The sequence below is a fragment of the Rhinolophus sinicus genome, linkage group LG03, assembly GCF_036562045.2.
Source record: "Rhinolophus sinicus isolate RSC01 linkage group LG03, ASM3656204v1, whole genome shotgun sequence".
Lineage (NCBI taxonomy): Eukaryota > Metazoa > Chordata > Mammalia > Chiroptera > Rhinolophidae > Rhinolophus > Rhinolophus sinicus.
The window spans coordinates 69,270,276-69,292,970 of NC_133753.1; the positions used below are offsets into that span (position 1 = coordinate 69,270,276).

The 22,695-nt window shown below is 34.7% G+C and overlaps 1 protein-coding gene across 1 annotated transcript in view; it reads left to right on the plus strand.

Moving 5' to 3' along the window:
• The window catches only part of AQR (aquarius intron-binding spliceosomal factor), an 87,481-nt gene that overhangs the window by 49,270 nt on the left and 15,516 nt on the right, over positions 1-22,695 (plus strand). Inside the window, exons 21-30 of the mRNA XM_019725550.2 lie at positions 1,163-1,309; positions 2,089-2,158; positions 4,919-5,029; positions 7,930-8,039; positions 10,948-11,083; positions 13,186-13,395; positions 15,146-15,283; positions 18,689-18,760; positions 19,829-20,016; positions 20,686-20,857. Coding sequence (XP_019581109.2) covers positions 1,163-1,309; positions 2,089-2,158; positions 4,919-5,029; positions 7,930-8,039; positions 10,948-11,083; positions 13,186-13,395; positions 15,146-15,283; positions 18,689-18,760; positions 19,829-20,016; positions 20,686-20,857 — 1,354 coding nt within the window. The remainder of the gene's footprint in view (positions 1-1,162; positions 1,310-2,088; positions 2,159-4,918; positions 5,030-7,929; positions 8,040-10,947; positions 11,084-13,185; positions 13,396-15,145; positions 15,284-18,688; positions 18,761-19,828; positions 20,017-20,685; positions 20,858-22,695) is intronic.

Sequence of the window (22,695 nt, forward strand, 5' to 3'; positions counted from 1 at the left end):
TCGCAAAACACTCAGTAACCTATGGGTTGGAAATTAGTACATACAGCTTTTAACTGTTAAGTCTAAATATAATAATCTAACTATTAAAAACATGTACCCTTTAAAGACCCAAACCTAGCCTTTTTTCATACTTTCCTAATGCTATTAATGGCAAAATCATTCTTCTAGTCGCCCCACTTTGAAATCTCAGCGTTATTTTTAAATCTTTCCACTCCTATAACTCCTGCTCTGTTTTACAGATTCTGCCTTAAGGATATTTTTTTTATATGTCAGGCCTGACTGCTACCTCTCTAGCCCTTGTCACCTTCAATTTTTATGGTGGCAGCGTCTTTCCTGCCCGTTGCCTCCCTGAGCCCATTGCATGCTCTACTGCTATAGTCATTCCACTCCCTGGTTGAAAAGCTGATTTTTCCTGTTGCTTATCAAAATAAGGGCTGACCTCAGCCTTTTTAGTTCTTAACATTGCGCATTGTGGGGGGGAGCGCAGTATATTATCTGTCCTTCCAGAATAGAAAGAGACTGGGAAAAGTGCACGTAGAGAATTAATTTTTTACTTTAATTTTAGAGTAGTAGTCCTGGACCTCGGCCCTCCCCAGGTACCTATGAAGAGTTGCCTCTTGAGGCATCGCTGACGCCAGGCCAAGAACTTCTGCCTTAAAGGCGTGATACTCCAGCGGTGCCATAGCGAGACTGCAGCCTTTTTCTCTGCCGTATTGTCGCCATTGCACCCTGCTCTCCAGCAAAGCTGGCTGCTTACACTTAAGCTTCTGCAGTTACTTCTTTCTTCCTGGAATGTCTGCCATCCATGTTTGTATGTCTGAATTCTTTGAAACTCATCTTAGATGCCACCTCGCCCATGAAGCCTTTTCTGATTAGCTGAAGAACATGTGTAAAGCACTTTACAGTACATGTGACACAAGGATATAAATGTTTTTTCTCTGATGCTGTGTTAATCAGATGACCATTTCTAATCTAAACACCCTTAACGCAAGTCTTAGTGCTTTTAATTTTTTTTTCAGAATTTATGTACAGATAGTGAATTCTTTTAAGCCATAAATGTTTCTTACTGATCTGACCATTCTCTGTGCAATGTCACGCACAAGATAGGTACTTGGTAAATCCTTCTTAATTGTAAAAGTGAATGAAGGTTTTGGTCTTCTAGGATAACTTTTCCAGTAAGAAGTGGAAAAGGGAAGAAAAGGAAAGATGCAGATGGGGAAGATGAAGACGCTGAAGAGGCAAAGATCTTAATTGTTGAACCTCATGTTATTCCTAATAGGGGTCCTTATCCTTACAACCAACCCAAACGGTAATTTTACTGTCGATGCTAATTGTAATAATGAATAATAATTTGCCATTTCATATAGATTGGTAATATTTTTAAATTTTCTGATTCTTTAAAAATCCCAGGAAACTTCTGTCGCTATACCCTCTTTCCTTCTATCAGTTGGCTGCGTAGCTCAGACATGTTTGGCCATTCCGTAGTCATATTTCATAAGGAAATATTTCCAGGTACTCTAAAAAAAAATATTAAAGGGCTACTTTAATTTGGGCACAGCATTCGTACTTCATGACCATGTGTTACATATAGCAGCTGCCTTCGTGCATGTGTGCCATAACTAATCAGGTGGCATTTTATTTGGTATTCGATTGGGAACTATAACTTGACACTCCAAAATGAAGTCTGGGATGGGCTGAGGGTTTTTTTAAAAATGACTGTAGTCTTTTCTTTCCGCAAGATTCAATTTTAATTGGTCTATGGAAGGAGGGGGGATGAAGAGAGTCATTCAGAGAGGTTGGTTCAGTCATGTAAGATGTGAAAATTCTAGAGATCTGATATACAGCGTTGTGCTTTTACTTAATAATACTGTAATGTACGTTTACATTTTGTTAAGCAGGTGGATTTCATGTTACATATTTCTTACCAAACACGCACGCGCATGCACACGGTGGGCCGGGAGAAGAGATGGGGAGAACAGGGACAAATGCAGAGCAGATGTTTGGACCTCTGGTCATTGTTATGTAAATTTTTACTAAATGTCATTCATCTGTTTTTTCAACTAACTTTTTATCTACTCTTATTTGCAGTAATACAATTCAGTTCACTCATACACAGATAGAGGCCATCCGTGCTGGAATGCAGCCTGGGCTAACTATGGTAAGAGAATTATTTTGTAAATGTTATGTGGATACAGACTAGAAGTGTGCGTCAGATTTTTTATATGGATGTGGAGCTCTTGCTGCTCATTTCAGTGTCCATAAATAGTTTTATTAGAACACAGCTATGCTCATTTGTTCACGTATTGCTTATGGCTGCTTTTGTGCTGCATCAGCAGAGTTTAATTACTTGCAATAGAGATTGTATGGACCCCAATCCTAAAATGTTTACTCGCTGGCCCTTTACAGAAAATGTCTGGTGACAACTGATTCAGAAGTATGTTTAATTTCCAAGATTTTGGAGATTTTGCTGTTATCTTTCAGTTACTGTTTTTTGGTCTGAGTCCATTATGGTCGGAGAACATACTTTATATGATTTCAATTTAATTTTTAAAAATTTGTTAAGGTTCATTTTATGGCTCAGGATATGATCTATCTTGGGTGACTATTTCATGTGCATTTGAAAAGAATGTGCATTCTATTGTTTTGGAGTGGAGGAGTGCCTGATACATGAGGTGTGATTGAAAAATATGGTGAGTGTTTAAATACAAAAAATTTATTACAGTGAAAGATACATTGTCATTAATCCACCTCAAAATTCTCCCCCTTGCTTCGAACACACTTATCCCATCATTCTTGCCACTTTCTGAAGCAGTTCTGGAAGTTCTCTTTCGTGAGTGCCTTTACTTCATTCTCCATCATGACAACGCTCCATGTCACTCATCGCTTCTGGTGTGGCAATTTCTGTCAAATAAAAACATTACGGTGTGTCCTCATCCACCTTATTTACCGGATCTGGCACCGTGCAATTTCTGGCTCTTCCCCAAAGTCAAAATGGCCATGAAAGGAAGACGTTTTGAATCGATTCAGGACATCGAGGCAGCTGTGACAGCACAACTAAAGACACTCATGAAAGACCTCCAGAACTGTTTCAGAAAGTGGCAATAACGATGGGATACGTGTGTTTGAAGCAAGGGGGAGTATTTTGAGGGGGATTAATGACAATGCGTCTTTTACTGTAATACATTTTTGTATTTAACATTCACCATATTTTTCGATCACACCTCCTATGTTAATTAGATTCATTTGGTTGATGGTATTGTTCAGTACTTCTCTATCCTTGCTCATATGCCACCGAATATTTCTGTTAATTACTGAGAAGGGAGTATTAAAGTCTCCAACTCTAATTATGTATTTGTCTTTTTCTCCTTTCAGTTCTGTCAATTTTTATTTTACAAACTTTAAACTTTGTCGATCTGTACATACACATTCAGGGTTGTTATGTCTTCTTGGTGAATTGATGCTTTTATCATTATGTAATGTCTCTCTTTGTCACTGGTAATTTTCTGTGCTGTTAAGCCTACTTTGATATTTATATAGCCACTCCAGTGTTTACATGATATAGCTTTGCCTATTATTTTATTTCTAATTTATTATATTTGAAATGGGTTTCTTTAGACACTATATATAGTTGGGTTGTTTTATTTATTCTGACAGTCTCTGTCTTTTAATTGGTGTGTTTAGACCATTTACATTTGATATATTTATTGATGTGTTTGGACTTAGGTCTACCATTTTATTATTTGTTTTATGTTTATTCACTTTGTTTTGTGTTCCCATTTCCCCTTTCCTGCCTTTTGAGTTATTTGGATATTTCTTATTAGTGTTCCATTTTTATTGACCTATTTTGTTCTTTTATTATCTCTTGTGTAATCTTTCTTAATGGCTGCTCTAGAGAACTATTAATACAATATACATTAACTTTTCACAGTCTACTTAGAATCATCATTTTGCTGCTTAAAGTGAGTGGAGGATTCTTACCTCCATATAAGTCCTTTTAACTTCCCCTTTTATGTTGTTGTATGTGTTACATCTAAATACATTGAAAATGCCATCGGGCAGTGTTACAATTTATGGTTGCAAACATCAAATATATTTTAAAGAACTCTAGAGGAGAATAGTCTATTATTACCATTCATCCTTTATCTTAAGTTTCATCTAGGCTCATTTTCTTTCTGTCAAGAATTTCTTTTCCCACTTTTAAGAGCAGGCTTGCTAGCAATGAATTCTCTTTTGTTTTCTCTCATGTGAGACTGTCTCTGATTCACCTTCATTCTTTAAAGATAATTTTCAATGGACATATAATTCTGCATTGACAGTTTTTTCAGCACTTTAAAAATGTTATCCCACTTCCTTCTGGCTTCTTTGGTTTCTGATGAGAAATCCACAGTCATTTGAAGCATCCTTTTGCTATGTAATGTATCATTTTTCTCTGGTTGCTATTTATATACTTTTTGTCTTTGCTTATCTAGTTATCAACCATTTAATTATGATGTGTCTGGACTTAGATTTCTTTGGGGTTATTCTGTTTGGAGTTTACTGAGCTCGAATCCATAGATAACTGATTTTTGCCAGATTTAGGAAATTTTCAGCTATTGTTTCTTCAAATACGACTTTTTCTGTACTGTATACTTTTAACTCTCTTTCTAGAACTTCAGTGATATGAATGTTAGACCTGTTACTGTTGCCCATAGATTCATGGGACTCTGTTTATTATTTGTTTTAATCTTTTTTTCCTGCTTGTTATTTAGGTTGGTGATTTATATTAATGTGTCTTGAAGTTTACTGATTCTATCCTGCCCATTATGCTATTGAACTCATCCAGCAGATTTCAACTGTATTTTATCTTTCAGTTTTAGAATTTCAGTTTTCTAACAATGTGATAACTTAGTAGTTTGCTATGTGTTCATCTCCTTTTTAGGTTGTGGGCCCACCAGGTACAGGAAAAACAGATGTGGCGGTTCAAATCATATCCAATATCTACCACAATTTTCCAGAGCAGAGGACTCTGATTGTTACTCATTCTAATCAGGTGAGAGAGAGAGCATGTGCACGCATGTCTGGAGTAGACCCGGGGGTAGCAGGGAACGCATGAAAGTTCAATGGAAGTTTCTGCTTGTATGATAACCGGATCATAGGTACACAGAATACCAGGAAAAGCTGATAAACATACTCATCAGTATAGTGGTTTTTATTGACTTATTCTTGGATTATTGCTCGTCATGACCAGACTATATTGAGGAAAATATAAAAACAATCTTATATTTCTAATTGCGGGGTGGGGGAGTGGTCAAACTGTGGAAAAGCTAATAAGAATATTTGGATATATAGTCAAGTATTTAGATTAAATTAAATTGCCTTCCCCGCCCTCCATCTTTTGTGCTAAGCTAGAGCTTTCACTTTGAGATCAAAAGTATTAACCCTTACTAGTAGCATTTTCCTTCTAGTAGAATGAATATTCCTGAAAGACTAAGTGTAAACTGTATTAATACTATATTGAATTTTAAATCTTTATGAAATATACATATGAACATCTATATTACATGGAAGGACTATTTTAGGTTGCAGGTTCAATACATAGGCTTTATAAACAGCTAAAACAACAAAAACAAGCTCCTTTCTTGTAAATAATGGCTAAAAAATTGTCTTTACATCTATCTGTGTTGTGTTAGTTCTGAAGCTGTCACTATCATAGAAATGAACAAGAACAAGTAACATTTATTGGTTCTCATGTAGAACGTGACAGGAAGCACTCAGAACATGCTGAAGATCTCATGAAACTTGTGGTAGTCTAAACCTCTGAAAGTACTTACAAGTATTTTCTGTGAATACATATTAACAACGATGACTTCAGTTGACTAATTCTATAAGAGCTGGTCTGCAAAGAAGCACTGGGTTTTTAGAATACTAAATGTCAGTTACTCTGTTTTTCACCAACTTTTGATCTATAGGTTTTAAAAATTAATACTACCCTGGTCGTTTACTTACCATGTTATATCTTTGAAGTTTATAAGTAATGGTGGCATGTTGTACTAAAATTATGTGGGAGATAGGATTAATTGAGACTATCTTAATAAAAGAAACAAATTATGTAAAGACATTTTTTCATCTATTCAATAAAATTTAGTCTGTAGTAATTTTTTCTATTTGGAAATTCTTAGAGTAAATAAAGAATAATTCATGTGTTACTGTTTTAACGTAGTATTTTTTAATAACTTTTATCATAACTTGATAATGACCTTCTATAGTATCCTGTACTAATGATTGACCAGTATAGCACAATTATAGAGAAGATTAATTTGCAAAAATAGCTTAAGACTTCATTGCCTGCTAAGCGTGTTTTGATCCTTTGATAATCAAATCATCTTCCTTGATGTCTATCAAATTGTTGTTTTTCCACAACTGTTTTGTTTGCCAGATCTTGATTTACATATGTAATTCAAGCAATTCTCTAACATCATAAATTCATGATGAAATCTTGCAGTCTTTTCTGAGATTGCAGTGTGCGAGTATATTTTGCCCTCTAAATCTATGTGGTTCTCAAATTTGGGTAGCAACTGTTTAGGGAGTGATGTGATCTGCTCTGTTGGATGTCAAGTTTTGGATGGAAAGTGTTAAAAGTTTGGATATTGGGGAATTTTTTCTTAAAATTTAGTTTATCTCTTGAATTTCTGAGCTCTAATTGCTTGAATTTTGGTAACAAAGTATATATTTACCATATATAACTAATATTTATGAGATTGAATGTTGTACTTAATTGAATGTTGATTGTACTTAATGGGTAGGGGTAAACTGATGATAAATTAGGAGAGATATTTTAGTGGGAGCTAATTTTTAAATGATGTCTTTATTAGTGTACCTTCCCATACTTTTGCCTTTCTTCAAAACTTTGTAAATGCAGATGTTCAGATAATACTAGGATTTGAGGTCAACCCTAAATATGAACATTTCATAGGTAGAAAGGAGTGACTTCTGAGTGGCTTTCATCAGAAGAGTTGCAATAAATGAGTGCTCTGCTCAATGTTGTATAGAGATCTGTAGACTTTTAGCCTCCGGTTTGAATGATGCACTTTACATTTCCACTCTGTGGTCCTCTTAATGTATGCTACCTACATATTTACCACATGAGTGATGTATGCTACCTACATATTTACCACATGAGTCCTTCTCCAACTACAAAAACTCTTCAATTCTCTGCAACCCATGGACTTTCTGTTGCATGAAATGGAACTTATTGTGGTTATTAATTATTTTAGTAATTGTTACTTCTTGAGGGAAATAGAACTGAACCAAAACCTTTCTCTTTTCATCAATTAGAAGCAGAGATTTAGTGTTTAGATAGTTTTTATGGTTTCCAATTATTGATTTGGCCAAGTATACATAGGCAGGAATATCAGAATTTAATAAAAATACTATTTTGTTAATTGTAAATGGCCTAATATGTTTCCTTTTCTTTCAATTTGATTCTTATCTGACTGAGCAATGCTCTTTTCCCCCCTTTCTTCCACGTACCCGCCTTCCTCCGGTTCAAGCCATTGTTTCGCAGTCTAGTTGTATAGGACACAGCTCCCTGGCCCAGGCTTGTATTATGAGCCTTGCGCTCCCCTGGGCTGAGGCAGTTGGTCGCCAGGCTCTCTGGTCGTGGTTGGCCTCTCACAGCAGCTCACGCCAACCTCCAGCTGCTCACTGCAGCCCAGCTCCAGGGAGAGCTGTTGTTCACAATCTTAGCTGTAGAGGGCGCAGCTCACTAGCCCGTGTGGGAATCAAACTGGCGACCTTGACGTTAGGAGCACGGCGCTCCAACCACCTAAGCCATCGAGCAGGCTGGCTCTTTTTTTTTTTTCCCATCCTTCTAAATGTTATTTTTTGTTATTTTAAAAAGAGTGCTGATTCTTTAAAATTCACCATCGTCCTTCTTGTTTTATTGTCCAGGCCCTGAACCAGTTGTTCGAGAAAATCATGGCTTTAGACATTGACGAGCGCCACCTCCTGCGTCTTGGTCATGGAGAAGAAGAGCTGGAGACAGAGAAAGATTTCAGCAGGTGAGCAAATGGGGATGAGTTTTGAAACAGTGTACAAAAGAAATTTTAAACTTCTTTTTTTCTTGACTAAAGAACTTCTAGAAGAGAGCAATGAATAATCCAGTGTAATTCCAAAAGGTACTAGGGTAACCTATATAGACTGTAGGTTGACCTAAAAGTCTGGTCATGATCTCCCTTAGCTCCAGTTCTGTGAGCTTATGCCATTTTTCCTCAAGCACACAATTAGTTCAGTGAAGAGTTACTTTGTTCATCATTTTAAAATTGCAGATTGCCATTTGCTTTCTATTTATTGAGGTAATTTTTAACATTACTAAATTCAAATTATATAACTATATGATTCCTTTTCATGTTTCATCTAGACATTTAATTTGCATATATTTTAGGCACCAATTAGGTATGAAATGCAATTGAAGATTAATGATAGTGTAAACTTTGGGGTTGTAAGTATTATTTCAGGTGCTTAATTGCCAGTTTAGCTGGAGTTTGTTTAAAATTGCATATTGTGAAGTGACTAAAATTTTACCATTCAGATTTCTTCTCCTATCAGTATTAGGTTGGTGGAAAAGTAATTGCGGTTTTTGCAATTATTTTTAACCTTTCAAACAGCAATTACTTTTGCACCAACCTAGTATTTTGTTTTTCTCCTTCAAAATTGCGTTACAATGGCTCATTTCATTTATATTTAAATCCATTTTTAACGCATTTTTAGACAATAAGTATAATTAATGGCTGCACATATTTAATGCAGACTTTGGCTATGAACATTACCTGTGACTAAATTGATCATAGACATCAAAAGACCTAAAAGAGTGTTGAATTATTATGTTGCACCTACTTTGAGTTCTTGTATTACAAAGCTCACCAAACATTTGTTAGCCTCTGAAAAATTTCGAGGGTAAAAAACAATGCACATTAAGATATTTGGGGCTCTAGCATCTTAATATTGGATCAGCCAGTGATACTTCTCTGAATTCTTCCCATGGGTATTTCCTTATATTAAACCTAAACTACAAAAGTGAGCTAGAATCTAAAATCTAATAATCCAGAATTTGGTGAACACATAGGTGCTGATGGAATGCTAAATACTATAATTGTAATTATATTGCAGTAGAATTTATAGTTTTTATAGGATATTGTAATAGAACAAAAGTAATTCTAATTCTACTTAAAAATGATCTTAGGTACTACCAAATTTCTAGGAAAAAATGCTTTTTGCCTTCTGGTATACAAGCCAAGCCCCAGGTCTTATTAGTATGTGTGAGCTTGATCAGTAGGGCATATTCTTTCATTTCTCTCCCTTTGTTATAATTTTTTAAAAAAATAGTGAATATTCTTTCACAGTAAAAGTAATATCATTTTCCCTAAAGAAAAAATTTTAAATCTAGTGAGATAGTAGAGAGGGAGTGATCATCCATAATTCTGTTACTCCAAAACAAGTGTTTGATAGTCTTTTTTAAATAATCAACTCTAATCGTGCTATTATTTATAATTACATATGTTACTTTTTTTAATTAATAAACTTTTCTTAAGTATAGTTCTAGATTTACAGAATAATTGAACAAGTATTACATAGAGTTCCATTGTATGTTGCTTTTTAAATTTAACATTATATCACAAGAATTTTGGCATTTTATTATAAACTCTTCATAAGCATCCCCAATTTTTTCCTCATTACCAAGGTGTTTATTATAGGAAAAGTTTTAAACTATTGATGAGCAAACAGAAAAAAGTTACCTGCTATAATGTTTATTTCCTTCTAAGTTAGAAAATTCTTAAAAATATACCATGTCTTATATTTCTTTTTCATTCGTGAATACTGTTTCCCCGAAAATAAGACCTAGCCAGATAATCAGCTCTAAAGCGTCCTTTGGAGCAAAAATTAATGTCAGATTCAGTCTTATAGTAGAATAATAGGTCTTAGGCTAGGTCTTATTTTCGGGGAAACATGGTATTGCTTGCTGCCTGAGAGGTAAGTCTCTGAACTCTGGGGCAGCCAGGAACATGACTTATTCCTTTGTCGAATCTTTAAACATGAGAAGAACAGTGTTTACGTTATTTTACTCTCTTTTTTAATGTTAAAGTGTTATAGGAGGCACTTTGTCATGGTGGGAAGAGTATGTACAGGCTTTGGGATTCAATTCTGGTTCTACGCCTTTTTTTCTTAACTATATCTCTGGGCCATGTACTCTCCAAATTTCAGTTTTTCTAACTCATTCAGCAAATATTTCTGAATCTGCTAGGTTCACATGTCAAGCCACATGCTAGGATGGCAAAGAATAATCAAATACATTTTAAAATTACTTTTCAAAGCCTTTAAAAGTCTACTTTTACGATAGTATAAAACAGTGATATTCAAAGCAGCCAATCTGTAAACTATATGTTCTTGGTCTGTGATGAGATGAACTAGCACCAGAATGTACTACTGTTTCCTTCTTTGTAAAAGTCTTGTTAATAGGGGGGAAAAATGATAGCTGAACTAAATGGTGTATTTAGTGCTATAGTTTCCTTTCTTTCATTGTTTTAAGAACTCTAGAGCTTTATTATAGAGTTCTTTCTGTAGGGTTCTTACATGTAGGGTTCTCACAGTCACGTAGAGCGCGACAACTTCCATAAGCCTGAGCTCTTCCCATAGACCCTCCCGACTGAATGATGTAGTTGATTTTACTTCCTCACACACCACTAACACATTTGCAGATTTGCACTGTACATTGGGTACACTTTACGTAGCTTCGGAGTAAAATAATATAAGAATTACTACTTACATTTAAACATAAACTATGTTTTCTATCTTTTTTCTATTTGGCCATTTATAGTTCCTATTATGATTTTCTTGACTATTTTGTTGACACTTAACTTGAAATTCTCTTCATTACGTAATTTTGCCTTTTTGCTGAATTGAAATTTCTAGGTATGGAAGAGTTAATTATGTCCTGGCTCGAAGAATAGAACTTTTAGAAGAAGTCAAACGATTACAAAAGAGTCTCGGGGTTCCAGGAGATGCTTCATATACTTGTGAAACTGCAGGCTATTTCTTCTTATATCAGGTAAGAGAGTAGAGTTTTTAAATGATACTTCATTGTAATATGGTCTTCGGTTGGAAACTGAGATGGGTTCTTGAGATCCTTCTTGAAAGTTTATTTTTTCAGTTAGTTGACTAAAATACATGCTATTGCCAAAGCAATATTTATGAATGTTAAATGTGTTTTCTATAATCTTCAGTTTTCTCCACTAACCTACCTTGTTTCCCCAAAAATAAGACCTAGCCGGACAATCAACCCTAATGCGTGTTTTGGAGCAAAAATTAATATAAGACCAGGTATTATATTATATTATATATTACCCAGTATTATATTATACCTAGTATTATATTATATTATATTATACCCAGTCTTATATTGTAAAATAAGACCGGGTCTTATTTTAATTTTGCTCCAAAGACGCATTAGAGCTGATTGTCTGGCTAGGTCTTATTTTTGAGGAAACACGGTAACTTGTTTGATGACTCATTCAATGAAAGGCCAGTGTTGGTGCTATTTAAAGTTTTGTTTTTTTTTCCTTCTTGCTATTGAAAAAGTTTCTAGTCTTTTTTTATTATTATTTGTTACTGTATAGGTATAACTAAATATTCTAGCTACCTGGTAGTAACAAAATATAGTTTGGTAACTAACTTTTACTGTGCATATTAATCAACTAATGAAGAAAAACATAATCTCCTTTCAAATTTTCAGAAATAATTATGTTTTAGAATTAATTTTAAAGTAGGACTTTAAGTTAAAGATTCTTTTGACTTCAATTAAGAGGTGTGCTTTTGCTTTTGTTAGGGTTAGTTTTTTGGGTATGAAACTAATGAGAAACAAAGCCAAATAAAATAAATAAAAGTAAACTTTAATAGTCAGTTCATTTACTAATAATTTTAAATGGACCAAGGCATAATCGAATAATGAACATTTTTGTGTAACTTTATTTGTTCTCTTTGTACTAATGCTATTTGTATATTTTAGGTATAAATCATAACATTGAGGTTTTAAAATGTATATGAAAGAATGGTTTATTCTCATTATAAGTGGACACACAAACTAGTTGAGTCCATTTAAAATGAGCAGATTTCATGGTTTCTTATGAAACAGAGAAGATATGCATCATCTTGCACTAGACTCAGACTGTTCAGAATTCTGCATAATGGAGTAAAGATCATTCTTAAATACATATTTGGCACAAAATAGAAATCACTAGTGAAAACTACTTTTAAAAATAGGAGAGGTGATCTATAAATTATGGAGGCTTAAGTAATAAATTTGGGAAATATGAACTTGAGGCTTCACAGTATAGATCAACAATTTTCAGCAGATAGGAATCACATTGGGAAAGTTGTTTGAAAGGAAAGTCTCAAGCCTTCTCCCCAGAGAGTATCTTTCAATAAGGGGTGGCATGCAGGAATCAACGTTTTTGTTTAGCTTCTGAGATATTCTGCCTAAGGACCATACTTTGAGAAACACTGAAGTTATAACAAAAAATACCTGTGAAAATTACAAAAATTGAGAGTAAGTGGGAACTTTGTTGTAGAGGCATAGTTAACATTATACCAGGGTATAGTTGAACTATATCACAGAAGTCATGAAATGAGCTTTCAGATGTACACTCAGCTTAACCAGAAGTTATTTCTAAAGGGACTCAAGAGAACTGAAAAAACATTTGAAGGTCTGGGTAAAGGGTTGACAAGTGCCAGATTGATTTTTAAAACTGCTTAAGATGGACTTACCATAATGGAGAGAAACTGAGATAATAAAAAAATAAGGAATTTCTTTATTTGCTTACTTGTTTGGTTTTAAGCATCGATAATAAACTGTCCTGAGTATAGATGGAGAATCTGAAATGTCCAACATAAAGTCCCATGAGATGACCCTGAGGTTCTTTCCCAGTTCTGCATTTTTTATTAAAAAGCCTTTTTTCTACAATCTTAAAGGTTACTTTTAGAAAAAAAAGGCAGTCCCATCATAAGAAATAGTTCTGTTCGGTCAAAAATTGCTATTCTTTTCCTTTCCCTTTACCTAGCAGATCCTAGTTTTAGTAAATTTCTTTTTTAGTTTATTATTTAAAATATAGTAATTAACTAGCAAATATAACCTTAAATCCCTTTTTCTTATAGGTAATGTCTCGCTGGGAAGAGTATATCAGCAAAGTGAAAAATAAAGCTAATATACTACCGGATGTTACAGAAATCTCCACTTTTTTCCCTTTTCATGAATACTTTGCAAATGCCCCTCAACCCATTTTTAAAGGCCGATCTTATGAAGAAGACATGGAAATTGCCGAAGGATGTTTTAGGCATATTAAGAAAATCTTTACTCAGCTTGAGGTAAGGAGCCTCACGTTCTTTTCACTTTCCTTTAAAAGTTTTAAGTTTAATAGTTGTTGTTGTTTAAGTGAAGTAAATGAAATACTCAAATCTAACAAAGCAGATGGTTATTTTTAAATGAACTTATTGGAGACATTTATAGTTTTAGTTCAAGAAATAAGTAAAAATTAAGATATGAATTGAATCCCCATTATTCTGGCTCTTCTAGTGTAAAAGTCTCAGTGCTTAAGAAAGAAACATATTCTTCAGGGCATTCAGCAGTGGTTCTTTGAATTGGAATTTGAGACTGCCGCATGGCCTTTCTAAGGTCCTCATGCCTCTTGACCAGTAGGCAAAAAGTGAGGTTGCTGAGTAGCTAGGATGATTGATCCTGATTACAAAGATGAACTCTGTACAAAGGGGACAGAGAAGAGTATGTCTGGAATGAGGGAACCCCTGAGATGCTTCCTGGCTTTCTCATTCCTTATGGAAAACATCATTGGAAGATGATAGCAGTCCGGTAAAAGGACCACATTCAGGCTCAGATTCCTTGGTAAAAAGGTTTAGGATTACTTCAGGTAAAAAGGGAAGAGACTTTGTCTCTTTCGTCTTTGTATCTTTTAGATATGATTGTATCCCTACTTCCAGAACAGTGTCCGGCACATAGTAAATGTTCAGTAAATATTGATGCGTGGTATGGGTAGGTGGATGGATGAATGGATGGTAGATACAGAATAATAAATACATAGTATGATAATAAGTAAAAAGCTTAAGACCTACAAAACAATATTATGTTTATACTTACATAAACAAAATAAAAGGATAAAAACATATAATTATAGTAGCTGCCTGGGGAGGGGGTGGGGAGAAGGATGTACAGGGTACCTCATTTGTACCTGTAATGTTTTAATTATTAGAAAAACAAAACAAAAATGTTTTTAGAAAGTCTGAACTCATTATGAAAAAATTTTCAGATTTGGTAAAACTTACCAGATACTGTTTGGGCTTGTTTGCTCTTCACATTCATCTATTGTCCATCCCCCAACTCTGATCTATGGGGGATCCTCTGCCATGGTCAGGGGTTGTACTGATCCGTGGAGCTTTGATTTCATAGCCTCCCATGTCGGCTGACTTCTACCTGGGTTTAGCCAATGAGAAATGTGGCAGAAGCCAGGATAATTCTCCACCAGCTTTCTCTGCCTTGGGTTTCACCTCTTCTGCAGCTTCAGTCTCTGCTGGTGTGGCCCACTGTGGTTCCAGCTTGTTCTGATACCCTATTCCCTGGGCTCTGATAGCACTGGCTCCTCCCTTTATCCTTCTTAGTTTAAGAAGGGTCATAACTTCTGCTGTTGCTAATCTCAGGGTTAATTCACTGTTCCCTGGTTGGCTTTTCTGCTCCTCTGTCACCTGTGTAACCAATCCCCTGCATTAAATTCCCTGTGTTATGAATACTTGAAATAGTTTCAGTTTTCCTGGAGGGACCTTGAGTAATATAGATACAGAGGTGATTGATATTTTATTCAGTATTCTTGTTGGTATTGTAAATGTTTTACCTTATACAAAAAACACTCCAAATTGTAGCCTGAATGTTAGCTATTATTTGAATTAAATTGGCACCTAATTAATAATGAAAAGTATGATTCTTTAGCTTTAGTTTATGATATATTAAGTTCTCAGAAATTAAGTCTGATTAATTGGAATATGTGGATGTATGCATAAACTATGTTTATTTTCCAAAAGTAATCTCTCACTATCCCCCCTACTCTGATAGGAATTCAGGGCCTCTGAATTGCTTCGAAGTGGACTGGACAGATCTAAATACCTCTTGGTGAAAGAAGCCAAAATCATTGCCATGACCTGCACTCATGCTGCCTTAAAACGACATGATTTAGTCAAGTTAGGTTTCAAGGTAAAGACTTATATTTTAGTTCCTTAATTCATCATTTGTTCAGTTGTTAGTTTTTTTCTTTTTTTTACCTAGACCATTTCCCTTGGAGACTGGTTCACCTTTTATTGAAGTTTGCATTTACAATTACTTAAAAATGTCTCTTAAAAATGATAACCTCTTATGTTTATATGATTAGCGAACATTAAATGTAATTTTTCTAAATCTAGTTATCAGTAATATGTCCATTAGTAACATTATAACTGTATGATTGTCTAACCAAATTCTAATACTTGTTAAGGTAGATTATTTATTTTTACTATGTGAAGAAAATCTCCAAACAGAACTAAAAGCTGTAAAAATAACATTTAGCAGTGTTTTCCACCTACTGAACATCTATAATACGCTTGCATTGTTCATGTTTGAAGCACACGTCCACTCTCAGTTATTTGTTTCTTCAGTAAATCACAAGCCTCCCAGGTGAGGATGGGGAATACTCTTAGTTACGCTGTAAGTGAGATAGTAAATTGACTTCATCATATACTAAAGACCAGAGAGCTAAAGGGCATGATAGCCTGTGAGCCTGTGACTCGATTGAAGTGGAATGTAATAATTAAGCAGGAAATTTTAATTTACAGCCTCTGAGACTTTGCTAGTTAAACCGACCTAAACTCTGATTTTAATGCATATCATTTAACTTCCCTGCAACTGGTTTTTCTGTTGTTTAAAATAGGGTTTGTGTACTGGTTTGAATTCAGAGTTAGGAAAACATTTGTTGTTGGTGCAAGTAACTTGACAATTTTTAGATGTTATGTGCTTGCTGGAAGATAGGTGCTAAATAAATTCAAGGTGATAGAATTGTTGTTATCTTGGATGAAAGGTTCCTCTGATGCAAGGTAGGACAAATCCGATGCTTTATTAAAGGGGTTGGTGTGAACTTACCCTTTTGCAAATTATTAGTGAGCATTTTTCACTTAAATATTGTATTCTTAGGGCTGACATAGGAAACATTCTTTGAATTTTATATTGAATCATATCAGTTTAATTACAAGGAAACAGTGCGATCATAATTAGCATTTTATGCTTTCATGCAGCTTTTCACAGCATATTCTAAAAAACATTACTTGTAGCTTATCACGTTTTCATTAATCACTTTCTTTACTTACATTTTGGTACATATCTAAAGATAGTTACATGAGTGCTGATAGTATCTCAGATTTTTTATATCTTTAATTTTAAAGTTTTATTTTTATCAAACTTACACATGTATCTAGTTTAAGAGCTTAAAAACCTTGTACATCTACTTAACATTTTAAAAAGGCAGTCCCCTACTCCTTGATCCTCTCCAGTTATCCAGTCTTCCAGCTCTTTTAGTATTTCCTTTTTCTGTTAATCTGTATCAATAAGGAATGTTAAACTTCCCTTTTAGGTGTTGTCTTTTGACTCTGTGCTGTCCCCAAGGAGCTGTGCATGCATGTTCTTGGGCTTTCTCCTTCCTAATACTCCCAATATAGTTATGTCATAATTTTACTTGGTGATTAAAAGCTTTGTTTTAAAACAGAATCTATAGATATATTTTTATAAGTTAAATTGAATTAGATTTTCAGTTTGTCAGAAAGCAGGGCCTTTAGGCTGTCTTCTTCGAGCTTCTCCAGTTCTGTTTTGCACATTATATCTGTTATTCTGAGAATACACGCAGAGACTTCTGTGAAAATGTGGCTTTTTGAACTCCTCTTTCTTCCCACCAGGATGACCTAATGAATCATTGTAATAGGGAAATTCAGCATCAGATAGCGCTAGAGAAGACATCCATCCACATGCCTAAACCTTTTTCAATAAGAAACAGTGCAGAATTTAACTTTTATCATGTCCAGTGGAAATCCAGCTCAGTTTCCAATCTTGGGCAAATATAGATATAGCATATTTTGATAAAAATGAGTAGCACAGAAATTGTAGGATATATAAACAATTAGTTTAAAAGAGGAGAGTTAATTAAGCATTAAGAGTAAATATTATCCCCCCACCTTCCACTTCCCTAGAAAACAAAATAAGAGGAAATTTCCCTTATAAACAAAAAACAAAGGAACTCTAATATGTACTTAGTGAGATTCTCAAAGAAGGTTTTTACCAATAAAACAAGGAATGAGATATACTAAGTAGTGATCAGAATTAGAAGTAGAGGAGAAAGAAAATATGTTGAGAATGGACCTCCAAGACAGTTGGGCAGATAAAAGAGAAATAATCGAGGAAAGAACGAAATTTCCTTATGTTAGAGAAAGACTTGATTTTTTTAATTTCACAAATATGCAGTGCCTAACATTACTGGAAACTGGGCCAGTGGGAGGATACAGGCATCAAACAAGTAAATATAAAGATAGCATTACAAATTTTGAGGTGCTGTGCGACAAAGGAAAGGGTACTGTGAAACCCACTTTCGACTGGGAGGTCAGAGAAAGTCTGGATACAGTGGGGTTTAAGCTGATACTTTAAGAATGAGAAAGAGCCAAACAGACAAAATCAAGAGAGAGTAGCACATGCAGAGGGCCTGATGGATTTGCTATTTCTGAGAAAATGAAATACAGCAGCGTGGTTGAAGCTTAGTAAGTAAGGAGGAAGCTGACAGACATATAAAGTAGAAGAGGAAGGCAGGGGCAGGTTGAATACAGGCTCTAATTAGTACATTTCTTATAGGCCACGTTAAGGGATTTTTTTCCTGAGATAGTTGGAGCCAATGAAGGGTTTGACACCAGGAGGTGAAGTGATTTGATAACTATTGTATCGGTGATTTAGGGGAGGCAGGACAGAAAGTGGACGGACTAGTAAAGAGATTGCTGGCAGTAGTCAGAGTAGTGGCTTGGACTAGAGTGGTAGTGGTAGTAGAAATGGAGAAAAATGAATAGATTCACGAGGGAGTTTTGGGAAGTAAAATTGACATGTTTTGGTGATCTACTGAATGCCAGAGGGTGAAACAGAAGGGAATTGTTGAGTGCTAGGTAGGATTCATAAGGGGAAAAAAATTCCCCAAAATACTACCTTAGGTAGGGTAAGAGTACCAAGGCAAATGACCTCATATATAATCATAAACTGATTCTTGCTTATGTAAACTTAAAGAACTGAATTGAAAATATCTAAATTGATATTGCAATCTAAGAAATGATCTACAAGATCTCCTCAGTGTAGAGTTGTATATTTAGGGGGCTTCCCTGAGGCCAAAGACTTAAAATGGAGAAGCAGAGACATAATGATAAATAAGATCATGAGCTTTCTGTTTGAATAATTTGTATGTTATTATTTTTGTCAGGAATTATTTGGGTTTTTTTTGTTTTGGGGTTTTTTTTTTTTTTTTGGATGGTTGTTATAGTTGTGGTGGTAGTTGTTTGTCTTTTAAGCTGTTTTTTTGACAAGCTTTGCTTTTTCTTCCTTTCTCAGTATGACAATATTTTAATGGAGGAGGCTGCTCAGATTCTGGAGATAGAAACTTTCATACCTCTTCTTCTACAGGTAAGATACTGATATATGAGACAAAGAAAGTAGAGTTTTAAGTATTCCAGGGGACAGGATCAGAAAGCTACACGATTTGGGGTGTTAATTGCCATAATTACATATTCTCCTTAACTTCATTATGTTTGTTACTCTATTTTTAGTCTATGAATTTCCTTTAATCTCTTCACTGGTTATTTAGCAGTTTGTATTGTTTCTGAGAATACTATTTAAAAATTCATAGTTTAGTTCTAAGTTTTGAAAAAACTTAGTAATTTTATTCAAGAAAATTGCATTTTTATGCAGTTTGAAGGGAAGAGAAGCTATTTTTCATTTCATTTGTTAGAATTGCTTCTAGAATTGTTTTTGATGTTCACTGGGTACGTTGCTTTCCTTTATTTTTTTTTTGAGCTAAATGGTGATGTTTCAGAATGTTTCTTATTGTACAATAGTCTTTACTATGGTAGCATTAAAAACAAAATATGGAATTCCCAATTTAAGAATAGACTGCTCTAAATTTATAGATAAATTGGATTCCGAAAGTACTTTTATCATTTGGGATGTGGAATGTATTTTGCCAGGATATATTTCAAGGAACAAGGACACATAGAGTAGGGAATTGAAGTAGTAGAGTAGGAAATCAAAGAAGGTTTGATTTTTACTGCTTTGTGGGGTAGGAGTCAGAACTGGCTCTCGGCATAATCGTGATACACAGTGTTTATTTTGACATCTTTCCATTTCCCTGCTTGGACATCTGTTTCTTTCTATGCAGCTTTTGCCTAATTCTGACCTACGCCTCCCAGATCTCTTTGGATTACCCTACCTGTTAAAGTAGAATAATTCCATGCTTGCCTCCTCTATCACCCCCATCCTCCCTCACACCTGTCAGCCTAGAGCGATGGTACCCATACTTGATTCACAAGTCATTCTCTAAGTTTGCCAGATTTCTCTGTGGAGCTGGCGAATATGAGTTAGTAAAGGTAATGAAGCTATTTTGTGAATGGTGAGAATCTTATGCAGTAAAATTGGAGACTAACAGGGTAATATGTTAATTAGAATATTTTGCCATTTTCTCACTTTTCTTTTTAGAATCCTCAGGATGGTTTTAGCCGACTGAAACGGTGGATTATGATTGGTGATCATCACCAGTTACCTCCAGTCATTAAGAACATGGCTTTTCAGAAGTATTCCAACATGGAGCAGTCCCTCTTCACTCGCTTTGTCCGGATTGGAGTTCCTACTGTGGACCTGGATGCCCAGGGCAGAGCCAGAGCGAGGTAAGGGAGACCCGGGTGGGGTGGGGCATTACTGCTGTTTCAGGACATCAGTTTTTTGATCCAAGTATTCGATAACTTCCATATAGACTCATAGCACTCCCTGCCGTCCAGCAATTAGGCATCTACAAATCTGAAAGCACCTTCATTGCTTCGGCAGGTGGTGTGAATTAATCAAATGACTTCCTTCACTTTATTCATTGAGATTAATTTAAGTGACTTGTAAACTAAGGGCTTTTTTTCATCGTCCCTTCCTCTTTCTTCATGCCCCAAAAGATACACGGTTAATATCATTTTGAAATCTAAAGCAAAAATGAACAAGAGAACATACCAGTTCCTACTCACTTCATAGAGTATACAGGCCCCATCTCATAGTTACCTCAAAATTTTCCTCAATTTACAGACTTTTCCCTGATTTTATAATTTAACGAATGAAGAGAGCAGTTTACCTCAGAGAACACAATGGACCTGTCATGTCTATATCTTCTGGTTTGGTTACTTGAGGTAGGGAGGCAAAGGTTGGAAAAGCGTTATTGCTAGAAAGATGAGCACATAGTGAGTAACATGAAAATTAAGAGGAAGAGCACAATTCCTAGAAACCCCCTTATGTATGTTACAAGGGGTATTACATCACTAATATTTCCTGTTTGGGGGGGATTTGTCTTTGGAAAGCCTGTGTAACCTCTACAACTGGCGATACAAGAATCTGGGAAACTTACCTCACGTGCAGCTCTTGCCAGAGTTCAGTACAGCAAATGCTGGCTTGCTCTATGACTTCCAGCTCATCAATGTTGAAGATTTTCAGGGAGTGGGAGAGTCTGAACCTAATCCTTACTTTTATCAGGTAAGAAAAAACATAAAACTTTTATGTTTATTTTGCATTTGCAGGGCTGAATTACTACTTAAATCAATGATACTGAACCATTTGTCTGACCATTAAATAAAGGAAAGTTAGATTCCCCCACCTCACACACATCAAAAAAATTTAATTTCAGATGGATTAAAGCTATATACACAAAAGAATCTATAAGCATACTAGAAAGAAGAAAATATTGGTGAATATATAATGTTGGGGTGAGAAAGATCTTATTAAGCTCATTAGTAAAAATCATAAAGAAAAATACTGATTTGAGGGAAAATTTATTTTCAACATCTAACAAACAGTGGGTTAAAGTCTGAATGTATATAGAACTCCTAAAAATCACTTTTCAAAAAAAAAAATCAGTGCCCCCAAACAGTCCAGCCAATAGCCAGACAGCACAACTTTATTAGGAAAACAAACGAGAATGTGAGAAAAGAGTTTTGGCCATTGTTGAGCAAAGCTTTGGAATGATTCATAATAGACAACTGGTCTGTTAATCTTTTTCATCATTGTGCTTATTTACCTCTCAGTAGAAAGGCTAACAAATTTTAAGTGCCACAGGTTTTAAGGCTTCTGCAGAAAAAAAAAGTCCTTCAGTTTAGAACCTACAAAAGCTTGTATATCTTGATTAATATACTTTTTATTACATGATATGAACTAAGTTATTGCTTACATATATTTGTGATATATCCTGTTTGTACTGTGTTTCCCTGAAAATAAGACCGGGTCTATATTAATTTTTGCTCCAAAAGACGCATTTGGGCATATTTTCAGGGGATGTCTTATTTTTTTATGTACAACAATGTACATTTATTCAAATACAGTCATGTCATCTTCTGGAACATCGTCATAACATACTAAATGTGTCCATTTTGCTGACGATCTTAACGGGGGCTTATTTCCAGGGTAGGTCTTAATTTTCGGGGAAACACAGTATTTTTTTCCAAGTGTATAATGTTGGTGTGAAGTTTCCCTGACAAAATATACACATTTTGTAAATCTGTACTTTTTTCAAATATTGAATGCCTTATTTTTGAATTCTTTAGATTTTTAAATTGGAGAAAAGCACTTAAAGTTTTTTTTTTCATATATGAATATTACATGTACAAATGTTAAAATACATAACTTCAGTGGGAGGGTGGGGGGAAGCCCCAAAAGAAAAATACAGTAAGGACAAGAATACGTAACTCAGACAGAAATATATAGCAAATACAAATCACTGGAACATATTTTCACCTCTGATAATACTCTGTCGGGGTAGGTTTAGGGAAAATCTATACTCATGCAATGTTAATAGGAAAGTAATTTGGTAGATAAATTGTCAGTATGTATTAAAAGTGCAGTGTTCTCATTTCTAGGAATTTATCCTAAAAAAAAAATTGGATCAATTTGCAAAGATTTATATGCTAAAATGTTCGTTATATCTTTTATGCAAATTATTTTGGCAATGAGAAACAACCTAAATGTCTTATCAGTAAGGATTAATTACATTATATAATTAAATACTGAATAGCCACTAAGAGTGATAATATAACTTGGTTAACTCACAAGAAAAATGTTTATGCTATATTAAGTGGAAAATGTTTATGCTATATTAACTGAAAAAAAATCAAATTGCAAAGTATAGCTGTAGTGTCCCATTTTGTTTCTAAAAAGGAACAGGAAAACATACATATCGAAATATATACTGATAATCTATACCAAAAGATCTGGCAGCATATACACCAAAATATTTGTTTTATCTATATTAGAGTTGATGCTTACATAAATGTAGTTTGCTACTGATAAGAAAATGGAAAGATTTACACAGTCATGTGGCT